Source organism: Prionailurus viverrinus, chromosome B4 (genome assembly GCF_022837055.1).
Source record: "Prionailurus viverrinus isolate Anna chromosome B4, UM_Priviv_1.0, whole genome shotgun sequence".
NCBI classification, from domain to species: domain Eukaryota; kingdom Metazoa; phylum Chordata; class Mammalia; order Carnivora; family Felidae; genus Prionailurus; species Prionailurus viverrinus.
Genome location: NC_062567.1, coordinates 116,872,910 through 116,892,162, shown reverse-complemented (window position 1 = coordinate 116,892,162; position 19,253 = coordinate 116,872,910). Strand labels below are relative to the sequence as shown.

Sequence of the window (19,253 nt, the reverse complement as noted above, 5' to 3'; positions counted from 1 at the left end):
TAGCATGTGTGAAGGTACATCTTAGTGACTACATCTAGCTTCTCCACAGCCAGGGCTGAGGGTAGGTGGCTCCAGGAGTAACTCCCCATGACTACATACTGTTCATCCCAGCTCAAGGCTGGAAGTTCCTCTTCCTGCTACCTGAATGAGGATCGAACCAGCCTTCTGTAGCATTGTGTGGTGTTCCAGTTATCTATTGCTGCTTAACAAACCACTCCGAAACTTAGTGACATAGGAGGACATCCATTTCATTATGTTTATGATTCTGTGAGTTAGAGATTTGGGCAGAATACTGTAGTTCTGCTCTTCTCTTCTGCTTAGCAGTATCTGGGGCCTCCACTGAGGTGGCCCGGATGGGACAGCTCTATTGGGCCATCTGTCTGGGGTCTTGGGCCCTGTCTCTGTGGCATCTCCTAGGGATTGAATGTCCAGTATGACTCCTTCACTGTGTACCTGGAAGCTAGGCTGGGATGACTGCAACTGCTGTTTCTTTCCAGGCAGCCTCTGCCTTTGACCAGCTTGGACATTCACATAGCATGCTGACCTGGGGGTGGTCAGATGTTTTACACATGGCTAGTTTCCCTCAGAGCAAATGTTCCAAGAGGCCTGGGTAGAAACTGTAAGGCTCCTCGTGACTGAATCTCAGAGGTCCCCCTGTGTGTGACTTCTTCCACATTCTGCTAGTTGGGAAAATCAGTAAAGTCAATCTAGATTTAAGGAGGCAGAGAAACAGACTCACCCTCTTAGGAGAAGGTCATGGCATGTACACAGAGGAGAGGAACTTATGGCAGCCATTCTGGAGACAAACCACCACACATGGGTAGGGTTAAGAATATGGGCTTTGAGTCACAAATATTGGTTCCTATCACAACTTTGTAACTTTCTAGCTCTGTGATGTCAGGCAAGTTACTTAACCTCTCTAAGCCTCAATTTCCTTACCTGTAAAATAAGGATAATGATATTTTGCAATAACTGTGATAATACTTAAACGAGATAAATCTAGTGCTTGGCACAGTTGATTCCTAACACCTGTAAAGTCCTCACTTAATAGTAGCTATGCTGCCTATAATAATACCATATTATAGTGTAACTTTAGTGTAACTATAGTAGTGCTATTTCTCTGGTTTGTCCTTTGGATATTCATTCATTCATTCAGCAAGCATTTACTGAGTGCCTGTGGTATGCCAGGCACAGTTTCAGGCACTGGCCTCCCCAACAGTTGCAAAGATAATAATACATTGAAAACAGAGAGTAATTGGGTTGTCAGGTGTTTTGAGCAGCATCGCTGGCTCTTCAGTGCCAGCCAGCATTGCTGGGGTTGGCAAGCCTGGCTTGAAGGAGGAAGCAAGGGATGGCCACCTAAGCCTTTCTGATATTGCAGTATTAATGGCTGCATTATTCTGAATGCTGAAGTATTCTGGCTTCGTCCTAATAGAGACTCCTACTCCACAGTAATTCTGCCATTTAAATAGTGGGAATGTTACTAAGGAGAGGCAGGAGATATGAACCTTCCTCTCCAGTCAAACATGTGTCTGCAGATCCCATCTGATGAGTGTCTGTTCCCTTCAGGGGCCCTGGTATGTCAGTAACATGGCACTCAGCATTCAGAAGCCCCATCAGAACCACTGCTCCTCTGTCTCGTGCCCATGGACCCTTCTTGGCTTCCATAATCACCACCTCAAACATTGAAGTGATAGAAAAGATAGGAAAGGTAACAGTGTCCAACTCTTTACATAATCATAGGAAAATAACTCAGTAAAGCATTCTGAAATGAAATGAAAAGCAAGATGTCAAGAGAATGCAAGCCAAATCAGGAGAGGCCATTTGGCACAGTCTGGTCTCTGTGTCTTATTTGAGCAGTTTCCTAACACCAGGAACTAATTAAAAATGAAAAGGCAGGGCTTCTAACCCAGTACCTTTCAAAATCTTTAGGCTTCCCATAATAGTCATGTGAAAAATCTCACTTGCTCAAATGAGCATCTTCAACTTTGATTTGAAGACACTGGAGCTTTAAGTAAATCTCACTTTCAGGAATTTGTTTTTAGGTTAATGATAAAGGAATTCACACTCATTAAGCTCCACTGTTCCAGGACCTAAAAGCTGAACATTATAGAATTGCTGAATCTGCCATCTTTCCCTTAGTCCATTTGCCCACCCAGAGCATGAATATGTGCTACATGGCCCTGACAGATGAACATCAACCATCTCCACAGTCGTGCTGAACAAGACCAAGAGCCTGTGACTTCAAATGGAGACTGCAGAAATCAGAAACCCCAGTCTGCCTTTCAGAGGGGTCCCATCTGCACACAAGGAGGCAAGGCTGACGATGACATGAGTGCCAAGTGTAGGCAGACGAAGGGTTCAGCCCTCTTTGTACAATGATGGCCGGAGCTGTCTGCCAGCCCTCCTCCACTATCATTTGTTGGTGCACTGCTAATTTACTAGTCTGACTCATCCTTGGAGGCAAACACGGGATCAGTGTTCATTGCAGGAAGTGCTCAGTTGGCTGTGCGAGGTTCAGTGTCTCCAGCAAGCACACGTCTGTCTTGTGGGGCCATCATTTCAAAACATGTCACTCGAAGAAGAAGACACCGCTTCTGTCAAAACAGTTTTCAAGCTCGGAGGCATTCTCCCTACTTGGGTCCAAGACCACAGCAGTCTGGCATTGATCTGAAACCTGGTCTGTCCAGAAATCCACAGGCTTCTTTCACATGGCCTCTGAAGGCGATCCTGTATCTCCTTCACCATCTTCAAGTGGGAATAGTCCCAAACAGTTCTCCCCAGAATCATGGGGATTGAGCTGTTCCATGTGCTTGACTAGAGGGGCTAGAGATGGGCACAGTTGCATAAGCAGAATGCCATTTCTGTGTTTTGAGAAACCATGAATACACATTCCAGGGACACTGATCGGAATGAAAACTTGGGACAAACCATGCCTGCTCTCTGCTTGTGCAGTGATTTTAAGGAAGCTCTCTATGACTGATAGGCATCTACCTCTTCGGTGCACTTGTGACCTCAGGGGTGTTGTCGAGACCCTGTCTCCTTGGGGTCACACAACATCATGTTTTCTTAGTGAGAGAAGATGGGGTGGAGCTGTGCTGGGAAGAGAAGGTAGAAATCGAAGATACGTATAGGGAGAAGAGAAAAGAAAGCTAGAAGTCATCTTGAAGGAATGATTGAAGGTCTGACGAAAAGAACCTTTCTCCCAGGCACTGCTTGGCATGGCATTCAGGCCTGATACAGTCTCCTGTCTCTTGCTGATTTGATGATAAAATATGGAGTGGACCCACAGGGAGAGCAAGCGCCTCAAGAAATAGATGGATAATTGGCTCTGTTTGCATGCTGGCTGCTGTAACTGTGAGACGCCACACCAGCATGACTAATGCCTCTCCCCTCCGCCTAAATTAGATTTTGATTGTGCTTTAGAGATGTTCACTGAATCACAGATGTTTGAGGTAAAAAGACCCAAACTTCTCAGGAACACCTCCTGTGGAGTGTGTGGGCTAGTCCTCACAGGCACAGCTGAGGCACTCCCAGAACTAAGATGAAGGACCAGAGTAACCCCTTATCTTCCAAGGCCTGGGAGCAAACCAGCTGCCCATGAGGAGGCTCAGAATGGAGTAGGTTCCTGGGGCCAGTGGGTGGGGGCCTGCTCCCTGTGGGGTGAAGTTGGGGGTCGGCTCCTTAGCATGGCTGAAAGAGAGGCATCTCATTGCTGATTAATGACATATAGACTCCAAATTGGACCTAGAGTTTCCTGTTTTTCACAGATTTCCACTGACTCACTGCCACAATAGGTAGAGTAGTTCAAGGTCCTTGCTAGTTCACCTCCCACAGTGCTCCTCAGCCACTCAACTTGGCCACCCTGTAGTACAACCTAATAAACACTTTCTCTTTACTCTTGCAGAATTTAGCCTACGAAATCATCCTAACACTGGGACAGGCATTTGAAGTCGCTTACCAGCTTGCACTACAAGCAAGAAAAGGGGGGCATTCCTCTACACTTCCGGAAAGCTTTGAAAACAAACCCTCCAAACCCATCCCCAAGCCCCGTGTCAGCATTCGCAAATCGGTGGTAAGTAGAAAAGATAACAGATGTTCTGAAAATCTTGAGCTAGAGGGAAAGGAGGTTGCTAAGTGGGCCCTGAGTGGTGTGGGACCTGCATTTCTGTCTCCCTTGGCCTCCTCCTGGCATGCATCCTTCATCCTCCCAGCCTGGTTCCTGCAAAGTCTTGGGGGACCGTCTCTCTGAACCTAGAGGCTCCCAAGAAAATTCCACTCTGTCACCTGTGGCAGCCCTGTGAGGGGGGGTACTGGGTGTTGCTGCTTCCTTGACGAACCTTTCCTAAAGGTCCAGTAAAGCTTGGGAATGATGTTCCCTGAGGCTCCACTACCATCACAACAGGGGCCAGAGCCTCTTGCAAGCCACTGGCCCTTGGAGAGGTTGGCAGAGGTTCACAGCAAGGTGTCCCGGGTACAGAGCTAAAGGAAGCTAGGTGCACAGGCTGTACGTGCATCACAGCAGAGCAGCCCTCTTCCCCTTCACTGGAGGCCTAGATGCCAGCTTTAGGCAGGCTTTCTCCCAGCAGCTGAGACTTCCTACAGAGTGGTGACTCTTCAGAAGGTGCAGCCCCTCCTTCCTCCTCGTCCTCTGCCTTCCTCCAGGAATTTCCTCCCCCTCCCTCCCACAAGGTCTGTAGACATCCTGTCCTAACAGACTTTTCATGACTTCAAAGCGACCTCCGCTAGTAGTAGCAATACCCAGAAGCTGGAGCATTCCCAACCAGCCTCCCATCTGGCTTCTGCTCCAGCTGCCTTATGGCATCCTAGCAACTCTGTGGCATGGGGCAGGCAGGCGCCCCCAGATGCCCTGCTCTCATATCCATATATCCCTCTAACTCTCTTCTCCCTACCATCTCTGCCCAAGGGGTCACAGGGAAAGTGTAGAATCTTGAAGCTCCTCCCTTTGTGACCATGTGGCTTCTTGTTTACAATCTTCTTTTGGGCCTCTACTCCTGTCACCATTCTTGGCAGCTTCAGCATCCATGGAGACAATCCCTCCAACATCTGGCCTCTCTCCTTGAGGGCTCACTGCCACTCCACCCCAGCCATTAGCTCCCATGCTTATCCTTCATCTGAACATCACCAGTTACTGCATGTCCTCTGAAAATCTTCCCTTCAAACACCATGGTCAAAACACACACACACACACACACACACACCATGTTCTCCCTACCTCTGCACCTACCCAGCCCCACTGGCTCCCAATCCTGATGCACTCCCACAAATCCAGATTTGTATGTTCAATTTCTTCTTTAATATGTAACAGACATCTGAAACTTAGCATGTCCAGAAATAATTATTTTCATTTTAATTCCAGTATAATTAACATACAGTGTTATATTAGTTTCAGGAGTATAGTGTAGTGATTCAACAATTCTGTATACTACTCAGTGCTCATTCAAATACTCCTAATCCCCTTCACCTATTCTCCCCATCTCCCCCCTCCCCCCAATCCAACTGCCCCTCTGGCAGCCATCAGTTTGTTCTCTATAGTTAAGAGTCTGGTTTTTTTCTTTGTTCATTTGTTTTGTTTCTTAAATTCCACGAGTGAAATCATATGGTATTTGTATTTCTCTGACTTATTTCACTTAACTTTATACGATTTATTTATTTATTAGTGTTTATTTTTAAGAGACAGGGTGTGAGCAGGGGAGGGGCAGAGAGAGAGGGAGACACAGAATCCGAAGCAGGCTCCAGACTCCAAGCTGTCAGCACAGAGCCTGACGCGGGGCTCAAACTCACGAACTGTGAGATCATGACCTGAGCCGAAGTAGAATGCTCAACCAACTGAGACACCCAGGCGCCCCTCTACCCTTTAGATCTATCTATGTTGTTGCAAATAGCAAGATTTCATTATTTTTTATGACTAATATCCCATTGTGTATATATACCACTTTTTCTTTATTCATTCATCCATCAGTGGACACTTGGGTTGCTTCCATAATTTGGCTACTGTAAGTAATGCTGCAATATATATAGGGGTGCATGTATCTTTTCATGTGTCTGTTGGCCATCATGTCTTCTTTGAAGAAATGTCTGTTCATGTTTTCTGCCCATTTTAAATTGTATTTTTGGTTGTTTTGTGTCGAGTTGTGTAAGTTCTTTATATATTTTGGACACTAATCCCTTATCAGATATGTCATTTGCAAATATCTTTTCCCATTCAGTAGGTTGCCTTTTAATTTTGTGAATTGTTTTCTTTGCTATGCAGAAGGTTTTTATTTTTATATACCCCCAATAGTATATTTATGCTTTTGTTTCTCTTGCCTCAGGAGACATCTAGAAAAATACTGCTCTGGCTGCTGTCAGAGAATTACTGCCTGTGCTCTCTTCTAGGATTTTTATGGTTTCAGGTCTCACATCTATGTCTTTAATCCATTTTGACTTTATTTTTGTGTATATATAAGAAAGTGGGCCACTTTGATTCTTTTGCATGTAGCTGTCCAGTTTTCCCAGCACCATTTTTTGAAGAGATTCTTTTCTACACTGCATATTCTTGCTTCCTTTATTGAAGATTAATAGATCATATCATGGGTTTATTTATAGTCTCCCTCTTCTGTTCCATTGATCTATGTATCTCTGTTTGTGCCAGTACCATACTGTTTTGATTACTACAGCTTTGTAGTATACCTTGAAATTTGGGATTGTGATACCTCCAGTTTTGTTCTTCTTCAAGATTGCTTTGGCTATTCAGGGTCTTTTTTGGTTCCATAGAAATCTTAGGATTATTTCTTCTAGTTCTGTGAAAAATGCTGTTGGCATTTTGATATAGATTGCATTAAATCTACAGATTATTTTAGGCAGTGTAAACTCCCAGTCTGTGAGCATGGAGTACCTTGCCATTTGTTTATGTCATCTTCAATTTCTTTCATTAGTGTTTTATAGTTCAGGGTATAGATCTTTCACCTACTTGGCTAAGTTTATTATTAGGTATTTTATTATTTTTGGTGCAATTTTAAGTGGGGGTGTTTTCTTAATTTATCTTTCTGCTACATTATTAGTGTATAGAAACGCAGTGGTTTTTTGTATATGGATTTTATTCTAGTTTTTTTGGTGGAGCCTTTAGGGTTTTCTATACATGGTATAATGTCATCTGCAAAAAATGAGTTTTACTTCTTCCATACCAACTTGGATGCCTTTCATTTCTCTTTCTTGTCTGATTGCTCTGAGGCTAAGACTTCCAGTACTGGAATAAAAGTGTTGAGAGTGGACATGCTTATCATTCCTCATCTTAGGGTAATAGCTCTGTTTTTCAAAATTGAGTATGATGTTAGCTGTGGGTTTTTCATGTATGGCCTTTATTTTGTTGAGGTATATTCCCTCTAAAACCTACATTGTTCAGAGTTTTTATAACGAATATTGATTTTGCACTTTGTTAGATGCTTTTTCTGCATCTGTTGAGATGATCATATGGTTTTTATCCTTTCTCTTGTTGATGTAATGTATCATGTTGATTGATATGCAAACATTGAAACATCCTTGCATCCTGGGGGAAAAAATACCACTTGATTGTGGTGAGTGATTTTTTTTAATGTATTAATGAATTCAGTTTGCCAATATCTTGTTCTCGACTTTTTTATCAATGTTCATTATATTGGCCTGTAGGTCTCTTTTTTTTATAGTGTCTTTTAGTTTTGGGATCAGCATAATGCAGGTTTCAGAGAATGGATTTGGAAATTTTCCTTCCTCTTCTATTCTTCAGAAAGGTTTAAGAAGAATTGGTAACTAACTCTTCTTTAAATGTTTGGTAGAATTCACCTGTGAAGGATGTCTGGTACTGTACTTTGTTGGGAGTTTTTTGATTACTGATTCAATTTCATTGGTGGTAATTGGTCTGTTCAAATTTTGTTTCTTCCTGATTTCAGTTTTGGGAGATTATATGTTTCTAGGAATTTATCAATTTCTTCTAGGTTGGCATATAATTTTGTTGGCATATGGTTTTTCATAATATTCTCTTATAATTCTTGTTTATCTCTGTGGTATCCATTGTTATTTCTCCTCTTTCATTTTTTATTTTGAGTCCTCTCTCTTTATTTTTTATTTTTGATGTATCTGGCTAGAGGCTTATCAATTTTCTTGATCTTTTCAAAGAACTAGCTCCTGGTTTTATTCATCTGCTCTGTTGGTGTTTTAATTTTCTATCTCATTTATTTCTTCTCTCTTTATTATTTCCTTCCTGCTACTACTGGTTTTAGGTTTTGTTTGTTCTTCTTTTTCAAGCTCCTTTAGGTGTAAGGTTACATTGTTTAGTTGAAATTTTTCTTGCCTCTTGAGTTAGGTCTGTATTGCTATAAACTTCCCTCTTAGAACAGCTTTTGGTGCATCCTAAAGATTTAGAACCACTGTATTTTCATTTTCATATGTATTTTTTTATTTCCTCTTTGACTTCTTGATTGACCCATTCATTATTTAATACCATGTTATTTAACCTCCACATATTTGTGTTCTTTCCAGACTTTTTTTCTTGTGGTTGATTTCTAGTTTCATAGTGCTGTGGTTGGAGAAGATGCATGGTATGACTTCAGTATTTTTTAATTTGTTGAGACTTATCTTGTGGCCTAATATGATCTATTCTAGAAAATGTTCATGTGCACTTGAAAAGAATGTGTATTCTGCTGTTTTAGGATGGAATGTTCTGTATATATCTGTTAAGTCCATCTAGTAAAACCGTTTCCTTATTGATTTTGTTTGAGTGAACTATCCATTGATGTAAGTGAAGCATTTAAGTCCCCTACTACTATTGTATTACTATCATTATGTCCTTTATGTCTGTTATGAGCTTTTATGTTTTTGGGTGCTTCCATGTTGGGTGCATAAATATTTACAATTGTTATATCTTCTTGTTGGAGTGTTCTCTTTATGATTATATAGTGTCCTTCTTTGTCTCTTGTTACAGTATGTTTTCAAGTCTAATTTGTGTGATATAAGTATTGCCACCTCAGCTTTCTTTTCACTTCCATTTGCATGATAAATGCTTTTCCATCCCTTCCCTTTCAATCTCATGTGTCTTTCTTTAGGTCTAAAATGAGTCTTTTGTAGGCAGCATATAGATGGGTCTTGCTTTTTTATCCATTCCACCACCCTATGTTTTTTGATTGGAGCAGTTAGTCCGTTTACATTCAAAGTAATTATTGATAGGTATGTACTTATTGCCATTTTGTTACCTGTTGTTTTTGTAGTTCTTCTCTTTTCCTTTCTTCTCCTGCTCTCTTGTCTCATGGTTTGCTGGCTTTCTTTAGTGATATACTTAGATTCTTTTCTCTTTATTTTTTGGATATCTATTACCAGCTTTTGATTTGTGGCTACCATAAGGTTTGTATATAACATCCTGTGCATATAGCAGTCTATATTAAGTAGATGGGTACTTAAGTTTGAACCCATTCTAAAAGCAGTAAAATCTGGGGTGCCTGGGTGGCTCAGTCGGTTAAGCTTCCAACTCTTGATTTTGGCTCAGGTCATGATCTTATGGTTCATGAGATGGAACCCCACATTTTTGGGCTCCATACAGACAGTGCAGAGTCTGGTTGGAATTCTCTCTCTCCCCTTCTCTCTGTCCCTCCCCTGCTCATGCATGTTCTCTCTCAAAATAAATAAACTTTAAAAAATAAAAAAAAATAAAGGTAGGAAATTTTTACTCCTAAAGAAGGAGTAAAATTTTACTTTCTACTCAGAGTCTCCTTTAACATTTCTTTTTTTTTTTTTTTTAATTTTTTTTTTAACGTTTATTTATTTTTGAGACAGAGACAAAGCATGAACGGGGGAGGGTCAGGGAGAGGGAGACACAGAATCCGAAACAGGCTCCAGACTCTGAGCTGTCAGCACAGAGCCTGACGCGGGGCTCGAACTCACGGACCGCAAGATCATGACCCGAGCCGAAGTCGGCCGCTTAACCGACTGAGCCACCCAGGCGCCCCCCCCTTTAACATTTCTTATAGGGCTGGTTTAGTGATCATGAATTCCTTTTTTTTAAAAAAAATTTTTTTAAACGTTTATTCATCTTTGAGAGACAGAGACAGAGCATGAGTGGGGAAGGGGCAGAAAGAGGGAGACACAGAATCGGAAGCAGGCTCCAGGCTCTGAGCTGTCAGCACAGAGCCCAACTTGGGGCCTGAACTCACGAACCGCGAGATCATGACCTGAGCCGAAGTTGGATGCTCAAACGACTGAGCCACCCAGGCGCCTCGTTATCATGAATTCCTTTTAAAAAAAAATTTTTTTTTAACGTTTATTCATCTTTGAGAGACAGAGCATGAGCGGGGAAGGGGCAGAGAGAGGGAGACACAGAATCGGAAGCAGGCTCCAGGCTCCAAGCTTTCGGCACAGAGCCCAACGAGATCATGACCTGAGCTGAAGTCGGATGCTCAACTGACTGAGCCACCCAGGTGCCCCGTGATCATGAATTCCTTTAACTTTTGCCTGTGGGAACTCTATCTCTGTATTTCAATTCTGAATGATAGCCTTGCGATTGGAGTACTCTTGGTTGCGGGCTTTTTTCTTCTTTCAGCACTTTGAATATGTCATGCCACTCCCTTCTGGCCTGAAAAGTTTCTGCTGAAATACCAGCTGATAGCCTTATGGGGCTTCCTTTGTATGTAGCTGTATTCCTTTCTCTTGCTGCTTTAAAAATTCTCTATCACTACTTTTTGCTATTTTAATTACTGTGTGTTTTTGTGTGGCCCTCCTTGGGTTTAGTCGGGGGTGCTCTGTGTCTCCTGGATCTAGATTTCTATTTCATTCTCGATATTGGCCAAGCTTTAAGCTATTATTTCTTCCAATAAGTTTTTCTGCCCCTTTTTCTCTCTCTCCTCTTCCTGGGAGCCCTATAATGCAGTGTTATTACACTGGATGGTCTCACTGAGTTCCCTTAATCTACTCTCATTTTTTATTAAGCTCTTTTCTTTCTCCTGTTCAGCTTGATTGCTTTCCATTACTCTGTCTTCCAGGTCACACATCCATTCTTCTGCTTCCTTTAGTCTGTTTGTTCCCTCTAATGTACTTTTAATTTCTAATTGCATTCCTCCTCTCTCTGGTTTTTTTATGTTGTCTATCTTTGTTGAGGGTCTCAGGTTCTCTCTTTTTTTTTTTTTTTAATTTTTATTTTTCAGAGAGAGAGAGCATGAACAGGGGAGGGGCAGAGAGAGAGAGAGAGAAGGAGACACAGAATCTGAAGCAGGCTGCAGGTTCTGAGCAAGCTGTCAGCACAGAGCCTCATGCGGGGCTTGAACCCACAAACTGTGAGATCATGACCTGAGCCGAAGTCGGATGCTCAACCGACTGAGCTTCCCAGGTGCCCCTGAGGTCCTCTACTCTTAAGTCCAGTATCTTTATGACCTTTACTTTAAAGTATTAATCAGGCATATTACTTATCTCCAAGATTTTAGCTATTTTTCTGTAACTTTGTCCTATTAGTTCATTTGGTACCTATTCCTCTGTCTCTTCATTTTGCCTTTGTGTGTCTTGTTTCTATTAGGAAAGTCAGTTATGTCTTCTGCTCTTGAAAGTAGTGACCCTAACAAGAAGAGGTCCTATAGTGCCCTACAGTGTAGTGTCCCCTGTTCACCAGAATCTGGCACTTCTGGGGTGTCTCCTCTCTCTGTTGCATGTGTCTCACTGTTCTGGCTGAGCTGTTTTTGCCTTCAGTCCAGTTGTCTGCTATGGCTCTTTGCCTGCTGTGGGCAGGGTTTGGTCCCCTGTGTTAGGGGGTTAGTCTGGGCTGCCTTGGGCTTAAGTTGGAATAGACCAGGTATTTTCCAGAGCTACAGGAGCACCACACTGCAAGGCACTCTGTGTTGTCTCCTGAGAAGTTTTTGTTGGGGGATGGGGCCTGTAGTCAGACTAAATATTCCCAGCACACTCCTGGGGCCACAGACTGCTGTGTGTGGTTTTCTTCCCCTCTCCCCAGGGCAGGAGTTGCTTTGCAGTGGTGCTGACCCCTGTCAGGCCTGCTTGCATACTGCCATGCTTGTGGCATTGCTTTGGATGCACTCAACAAGGCCAGGTTGGGAGGTGGGTCTACAGGAGGCTATGGGGCAGGGCATGCTGTTAGCAAGCTAGGTAGAGTGCTGCACTGGTTCACACGGGTATACCTGTATGTAGGCTGGGGGTTGGGGGAAGGAAATGGTACCTGCCAGTTTGTTTGTTCTTAGAGAAGTCTCCCAAAGATCTCTGTGCCTCTAGCACATGCTCAGAGATTAGTTAATAAATCTCCCTCCCTTCCGTATACTACAGGCATTTTTCAAACTGCTGCTTCTATGCTGTATCTTGGTGGGGCTATTTGTTATGCTGTCTCTTTAAGGGCAGAGACTTAGTTTCCCATCAGTCTCCGGTTCACTTATTTTCAAAGTTAGAGGTGTGTTAAGCCCCTCTGGTTTTCAAACCCAGATGTTATGGAAATTCATCTTCCCCAGGGCAGGTGCCCTGTGCCTGGGTGCCTGGTGTAGGATCTGCTCCTCTCCCCTCTGGGCCCACAGCATCCCTCCCTCAGGTACCATAGGCCCATTTGGCTTCCAACTGCATCTCTGCCTTTCCTCCCTTCTTTAGTGTGGCCTGTTTCCTATATTTAGCCGTGAAAAGTCTGTTCTGCCAGTCTATAGATCATTTTCTGGGTTATTTACACTGATGTGGGTATTATCCAGGTGTATCCATGGGATGAGTTGAGCCTAGGATTCTCCTCAGCCACCATCTTCCCTGGAAGTCCCTGGAATAAAATTCTTGATTTTCCCCTTAAAGCTATGTTTACACTCTCAATCTTTCCCAGCTCGGTAAATGGCATAACCATTTACCATATTGTTTAAGCCATAAATCCAGAGGTCATCCTTAATTCCTGTCTTCCTCTCACCACCATGTACAACCATGAGCAGGTTCCATCCACTCAACCCTTAAAACATAAACCCTCCTCTCCATTTCCTCACTCTTCTCATCCAGGCTACCACCACTGCTCTCCAGAACTACTGCAGTACATGTCCTAACAGTCTCTCTTCTCCATGCAACCAGAGTGATCCTAAAAAACACATCAGATCATGGCACCACTGCCCCAAGTTCCAAAAGCTAATTCCCACCACACTTCTCTATGATGCTCAGGCCTTCCTATTCCTCAAACAGACCAAAGCTCACTCCTACCCAAGACCTTTGTGCTACCTGTTCCTTCCACCTGGCATAGTATCCCCCATATTTTCTGCACAGCTGACTCCCACTTGTCATTCAGGTCTCCACTACATGAAGCTTTTCCTGGGCCGCCCAATCTGAGGTAGATGCCCAGGCACACTCAAGCATATACCTGCTTTTAATTCTGTGTAGTGTTGATGGAGATTTGTTCATAGTCTATCTTCCCCCACAGAACTGTAAATTAAATGTCCAGTTTTCAGAATATTTTTTGGATTATCTCTTAGACTGTTGTAATTCATTCTCACATGGGCTGGATAAATCTGTTCAAGGCAGGTGCCTCCATCAGACTTTGGTCCCCAAAGACTTCTTCCAAGAGAGCACAACTGGGATGGATGCCATGGGGGCTCATAGAATATGCATCTAAAACCCTTCACTGAGAAATGATGAAAATATACAGTGAATAATACTAATGTTCTTTAACTGCCTCAGCATCCCATCCCCCTCAGCTGGTGTCCATGTTCCATCTCCCTCAGGTCTATTTGTTTATTACTCAAAAATATTCCATGATTCCTAAGAACATGTGAAGTCCTCCCCACAGCTTTGTGGAGATACAATCAAATCATGCTGGAAGGTAGCCAAAGGGCATGGATCCCACAGCCTTCCAGCAGGCACGAAAGTTCACAATGCAAGAGAAATGAGGCCTTCCCAGGCTACCTTGCTCCAGCACTCCTGAGCCGAACACATAGCCAGGGCCAGGGCAGATGTGGAAAAGATGAGGCAGCAATGTGGGGAAGAACTCCCTGTGAAAGCCCTGCCTGAGAGCATACAGCTCAAGCCTTACCCACGAGTGGCCTTTTTTGACTTTGTATGCACAGGGGCTAAAATGGTTTTAACTGTTTTACAGCTCAGTTCAGTTTGGTCAAGGCTCAGCCTAACTTGGCCCTGCTTACCTATTTACCCTCCAGTCTCCCACTCTGCAAACTGCAAGCTCTCAACCAGCTCTTTCTCCTTGCCTCAGGGGCTTTGCACATGCTATTCCCCCTCTCCCTGCCCCCTTGCCAAGCAAACTCTTGCTCATCCTCCAGCTGTTCAGATATTACCTCATTATTTTATAATATCCAATAAGTATGTATTGTGTGCCCACTATTATTTACTGGGTTGCCAGGAGCTTTTCTAAGTTTGGGGGAAACAGTGACAAAACAAAATCCTACACTGCAGTGTAGGATGAACTAATAAACATGAGATAATGTAAGTGGCACAAGGATTATAAAGAAAAGAGCAGAAGAAAAGAGCAGAAAAGTTAGGATGCTATTTTGTATGGAGTGAACAGGTGAGGAGGTGGTGTTCAAGCTGCAACCTGAATGACATTAGGGTATAAGACATGCAGGTGTCTGGAGAAAGGCATTCCTGCAGAGCAGATGATGTGAGTAAAGGCCCTGGGCGTAGGCTTGGCATGCAGGGAGAAGCAAAGCCAGAGTGGCTGGGCTTCACCTGAAGGACTTAGGGTTTACTTTGTGATGGAAACCACTGTAGGCTTGAGAGGTGGGGAGTGACATAACCTGGTTCACCTCTTCCAGGAAGTCCCCTGGCTCCTTGACCACAGAGCACCCTCTCTTCCTCCTTCCCCCTTCTCAGTACTGAAGTGCAGAATTCTGTGTTTGCTCTCCATCTGTGTGCCTTCAAGAGCAAAGGCTGAGTCTCATTCACCATCCACCCCTTGAGTGCCTTGCATATAGTCCTTATACAATAAATGTGTATTAAAAGGACAAACACAAGATTCTCATGTATCAATATCCCTGCAGTCCTGTCAGAGCATAGCATTGGTTTCCAAAAAGTTTTAAGAAGCATGTTTGCACCTGAGTACAGGTACCGTATAACAGGCATCAGCCTTTCTGTTTTAAAGCAGATCGACCCCTCTGAACAAAAGACTCTGGCCAATCTGCCGTGGATTGTGGAGCCAGGACAAGAAGCCAAGAGAGGAATTAATACCAAGTATGAAACCACAATTTTCTGATACTCACCATCCTCCTGTCCTCGCGGTGCCTTGCACGCTGAGCAGTCCCGGAGCAGGCTTCCCTTCGCGCCTCCGTTTCCACCCAGCCCAGGAGGAAGACTGCTCTGTTTGTGTGGCCTTGTCACGGGCGAAAGGCCGCTGGCCATTCCTGGGGATGTTCTTTCTGCACCAGTAACAGAAAGTGTGCAACCAAGACTTTCCAGCCGTAACCCCTGAGAGGCACGAGTTGAGGTTTTTTGCTGACTCTCCCGACTCCCCTCCCTACCACCACCCAAGGTATTTCTAATGACTCTGCCCCCAACACTGCTTTGCTGAATTTGGGGATAATACCTTTAAAAAAAAAAAGTACAGGGGATCTCTAATACTGCCTAAAAGTATAAAAATCTTGGATTTTTCAGTCAGCAGTTTTAAAGGTAGAATCAGAACAGAACTACCCCCATAAAACACCTGTAAAATCATATCACTGAGCATCATTTCATGCATAAGGACAAAGACCCACCCCCATGATTGCCAGGAAATCCTGTTTCCCAATTTCTATATTTGTGGATTTTATATGTAATAAACCATGTCAGATAAAGAAAAACTTTACATCTATGGATTGATTCAAAATTTAAGAATGATTCAAAACAGGAATTTATTATGCACAGAAAAATGTGTCTTGTATTAAATATTTTTATTAAAAGAATGTTTCATTAATGCACTGATAAGAAAAGTAAGTTAGTTGTGAGGGATGTTTCTGGTTTCATTTCAAATGACTAAATTTTTACTGCTACCACTGAGAGGACTGGCTTGGGTGTGGCAAAGTACTGATGACGCTCCCCAGAGCAGGAGATTAGGGCAAGCAGACTGGCATCCAACCGAAAGTGCTGATGCAGCCATAAGCTGCAAAGATTGTTTTGTTTTTTTTTTAACCTTCACAGTGTTTTAAAGAAAACGTTAAAAAAAAAAAATCTAGGGCTCCTGCTGTCAAGATTTCTGTCATGGAAACCTTGTTTGAGAAAGGTGTTAATAAAATTCTATTGCAAAAATTTTTCTAGAAAAAATACAAAAAAAAAAAAAAAAAGAGAGAGATTCCAAAGTAATAAAACTCTTTTCTTGAAATAAATGTTTGCTTACTATTTGATTAAATAAAATTTACTTACATTTCTTTAAGGTATTTTAATTTTTTTAATGTCTCTGTGGAGTATTTGTATGATACCATAATGTATATTTATGTAGAATCAAATTATATAAACAGTACCAATATCATTATAGAAAAAAATAACATTTTAACGTATATTGTTCTGATCATATTGTGAATCATTTTGAAGTTCATTATAGCGATATTGATAAATTGTGGGATTGTCTTAATGTTTTTTTTATTAACCAATATTATTTTAAACTTGAGGCTTATCAGTTATTCATCAGTTGGTGAGTTTTAAAGAAGGATAACTAAATTTTGTTTCAAACTGACAAATGTATATGGATTTAGTTCAGTGTTGAAGAATTTTAATACAATATTAAATTACTTGACCTGAACAGTTCCTTGTATATATTTTGCCTATTCACTGTTGATATGTATGTAGTAAATGGAGAATAAAATAACACTGAAATATGGTACCAAAAGGTAATTGTATAGGAGCAAAGTAAATAGTAGCTTTGCTGAAACAGAAACATGTGTAAATATGCTTGGGCTTCCAGTTATAAATTTTGTAATTTTTGTCATTATTTATATCCTATTAAAAAAAAGCACACAAAATAAAACAAATTGTACAGCCACCGGTGCTTGGCATCGTTCTGTGAGCACCTCCCCACTTCCATTTAGAATCAAAACCAAAGGCCTAGTCTCCTCAGCATCCATACTAAAGGTATTTTTTAATTGGCCAAATTAAGAAAACTTGCTCATTTCTAAGTTGAACCAGTCTGATAAGGATACTTTCACCTTTAAAGCTTAAATTTCAGCCAAAACAATCCCCATTGCCTTTATTAAAGTAGGCTATAAAGAGGAATCACCAAATTTCTAAAAGAGCAAGGGCCACCCAAGTAGACTGCTTGTCTCAGACAATGCAGATAGCACGTTTGGAAAAAATCTATATGTTTATCTCTGTCAGCCCGGGGTACCATAACAAAATACCATAGACTGTGTGGCTAAACAACAAACATATTTTTCACATTGCTGGAGGCTGGAAAGTCCAAGATCAAGGTACCAACAGATAGGTTTCACTCCAAAAGCTCTTCTCTTGGTTTGTAGGCATCTGCCATTTTACTATGTGGTCACATGACCTCTTCTTTTTATGTGTGCAGAGAGTGGGGGAGCAGCAAGCTCTCTGGTGTCTACCCTTATAAAGGCACCAATCCCATCCTTGAGGGCCCCACCATCATGACTCCATCTAACCTAATTATCTCCCAAAGGTCCATCTCCTAATACCATCACACTGGAGGATTAGGGCTTCAACATAAGAATTTTGAGAGGACAAAACATTCCATACACTTTATCCATCCTTCCATTTTCCTAAAACATACGTGCCAGCTGCAAGTCAAGTGATATAAGGCCACGCTAGAGAAACTGGAAAGATCAAAGATTCACATTCCATATCCTATGACTTTCAGGAGATCTCCCCTGCACTGCTGGATCTGTTACTCTGAAACACTAAAACAATCTTGGGGTGCTACAAGCCTGCCGTGCTTGTAGCAGACGCATGCACAGGGCTTTGAAAACACTAGAAACAATCTGAGATGGGGTAACATTCAGAGAGGCAGAAAGGACAGGTTTCCTGAAGAAAGATTTGGGCTGGGGTTTTGGATGGTAACGCTTCAGGGTGCCTGGATGGCTCAGTCAGTTAAGCGTCCAACTTTGGCTCAGATCATGATATCGTGGTTTGCAGGTTCGAGCCCCACACTGGGCTCTCTACTGATAGCTCAGAGTCTGTGGCCTGCTTCAGACTCTGTGTCTCCCCCCTTTCTGCCCCTCCCCCTCCCTCTCTCCCTCTCCCTCCCTCTCTCTCTCTAATAAACATTAAAACAATTTTTTTAGATGGTAATGCTTCAACTGGGCTAGTTTGCACTCCCCCCCCTCCTTTTTTTTTTTTTTTAATCTTTGCTAACTACCAGGTCAGCAGTCCTCCTCTCTCTGTGGATCAAATGCTTATTTGTATCCATTACGGTCCCAGCATGAAGCAGATGGCACACTCCAATTGGGATTATTTTAGAGTTTAATAAATAGAATACTTACATAGGTGTTGGCAGCATGTAGGGAAACAGACGGGTGAACAGTGTCCCTGGGCTGGTAATTGCCTAAGGGAGAATGGGAAGGGAGAAGGCTGTGTGGAGGAGGCTGCCAGACAGGCTGAGGGACATGGCCAGCTGTGGTGGCCCTCTAAGAGGGAGCCAGGAATTAAAACACCCTGATCTCACTCTCCACCCTGCATTACCTGAACCCAGAAGCCCAGGACAAGGAGCCCACTGATACGGTCTACACAGGGCAGGGAAGAGGGAGGAGAGCTCTAAGGGGCAAACAGAAGAGTGCTCACATAATGAAGAAAGGATTTGCAGCTAATTTCTTGAAGGAGAAGTCTGACACATCACTAACTGCAGTATCCATAGGGGATAGGGATCCCTTCCAAAAAAGGACTTAAATAACTCATTTTTCATTAATGACTGAGAAAATAACTCATTTTCTTAAATGAGAAAATAACTCATTTTCTTAAATTCTATTCTATGATAAATTTGGATGAATGAACCCTATAAAAATTATGCCTAGTTAATCCATTAATAAGTTATGGCAGTGATTCTTCTCAAGATATACCAGATTTTCTGTTGGACTAGTTAGGAATATTACTGGTGCATATAATGCTTGGATACAATGGGGCAGAAAACAGTCTTAGATAACGAACACATGGCCAAAATCTCAAAAATAAAAATTCACAATTGGACCCCAAGTAACTGCTCCTAAACTACTTCTGGAAAGAAATGAAAATCTGATAAGTGGGCTAGCCTCCAGAGTTCATTCTTCTCCCACAGAATTGGAATGTAATAACCATGTTCAAAAGTCTATATGGAATAAAGCCTTTTTAAGACATTAAGTTTTTTAGTT

The 19,253-nt window shown here is 42.4% G+C and overlaps 1 protein-coding gene across 4 annotated transcripts in view; it reads left to right on the top strand.

The window, feature by feature from the left end:
* ANKS1B (ankyrin repeat and sterile alpha motif domain containing 1B) overlaps positions 1–15,192 on the top strand; it is a 1,101,801-nt gene extending 1,086,609 nt beyond the window's left edge. For 2 of the 4 annotated variants that reach the window (XM_047867386.1, XM_047867385.1), the window contains 2 exons: positions 3,908–4,075; positions 15,071–15,192. In XM_047867386.1, coding sequence (XP_047723342.1) covers positions 3,908–4,075; positions 15,071–15,181 — 279 coding nt within the window. In that variant the 3' untranslated portion in view covers positions 15,182–15,192. Of the gene's footprint in view, positions 1–3,907; positions 4,076–15,054 lie in introns of all 4 variants that reach the window. The other 2 variants (XM_047867387.1, XM_047867384.1) reach the window with 2 other exon arrangements.
* The last annotated feature ends 4,061 nt before the right edge of the window (positions 15,193–19,253 follow it).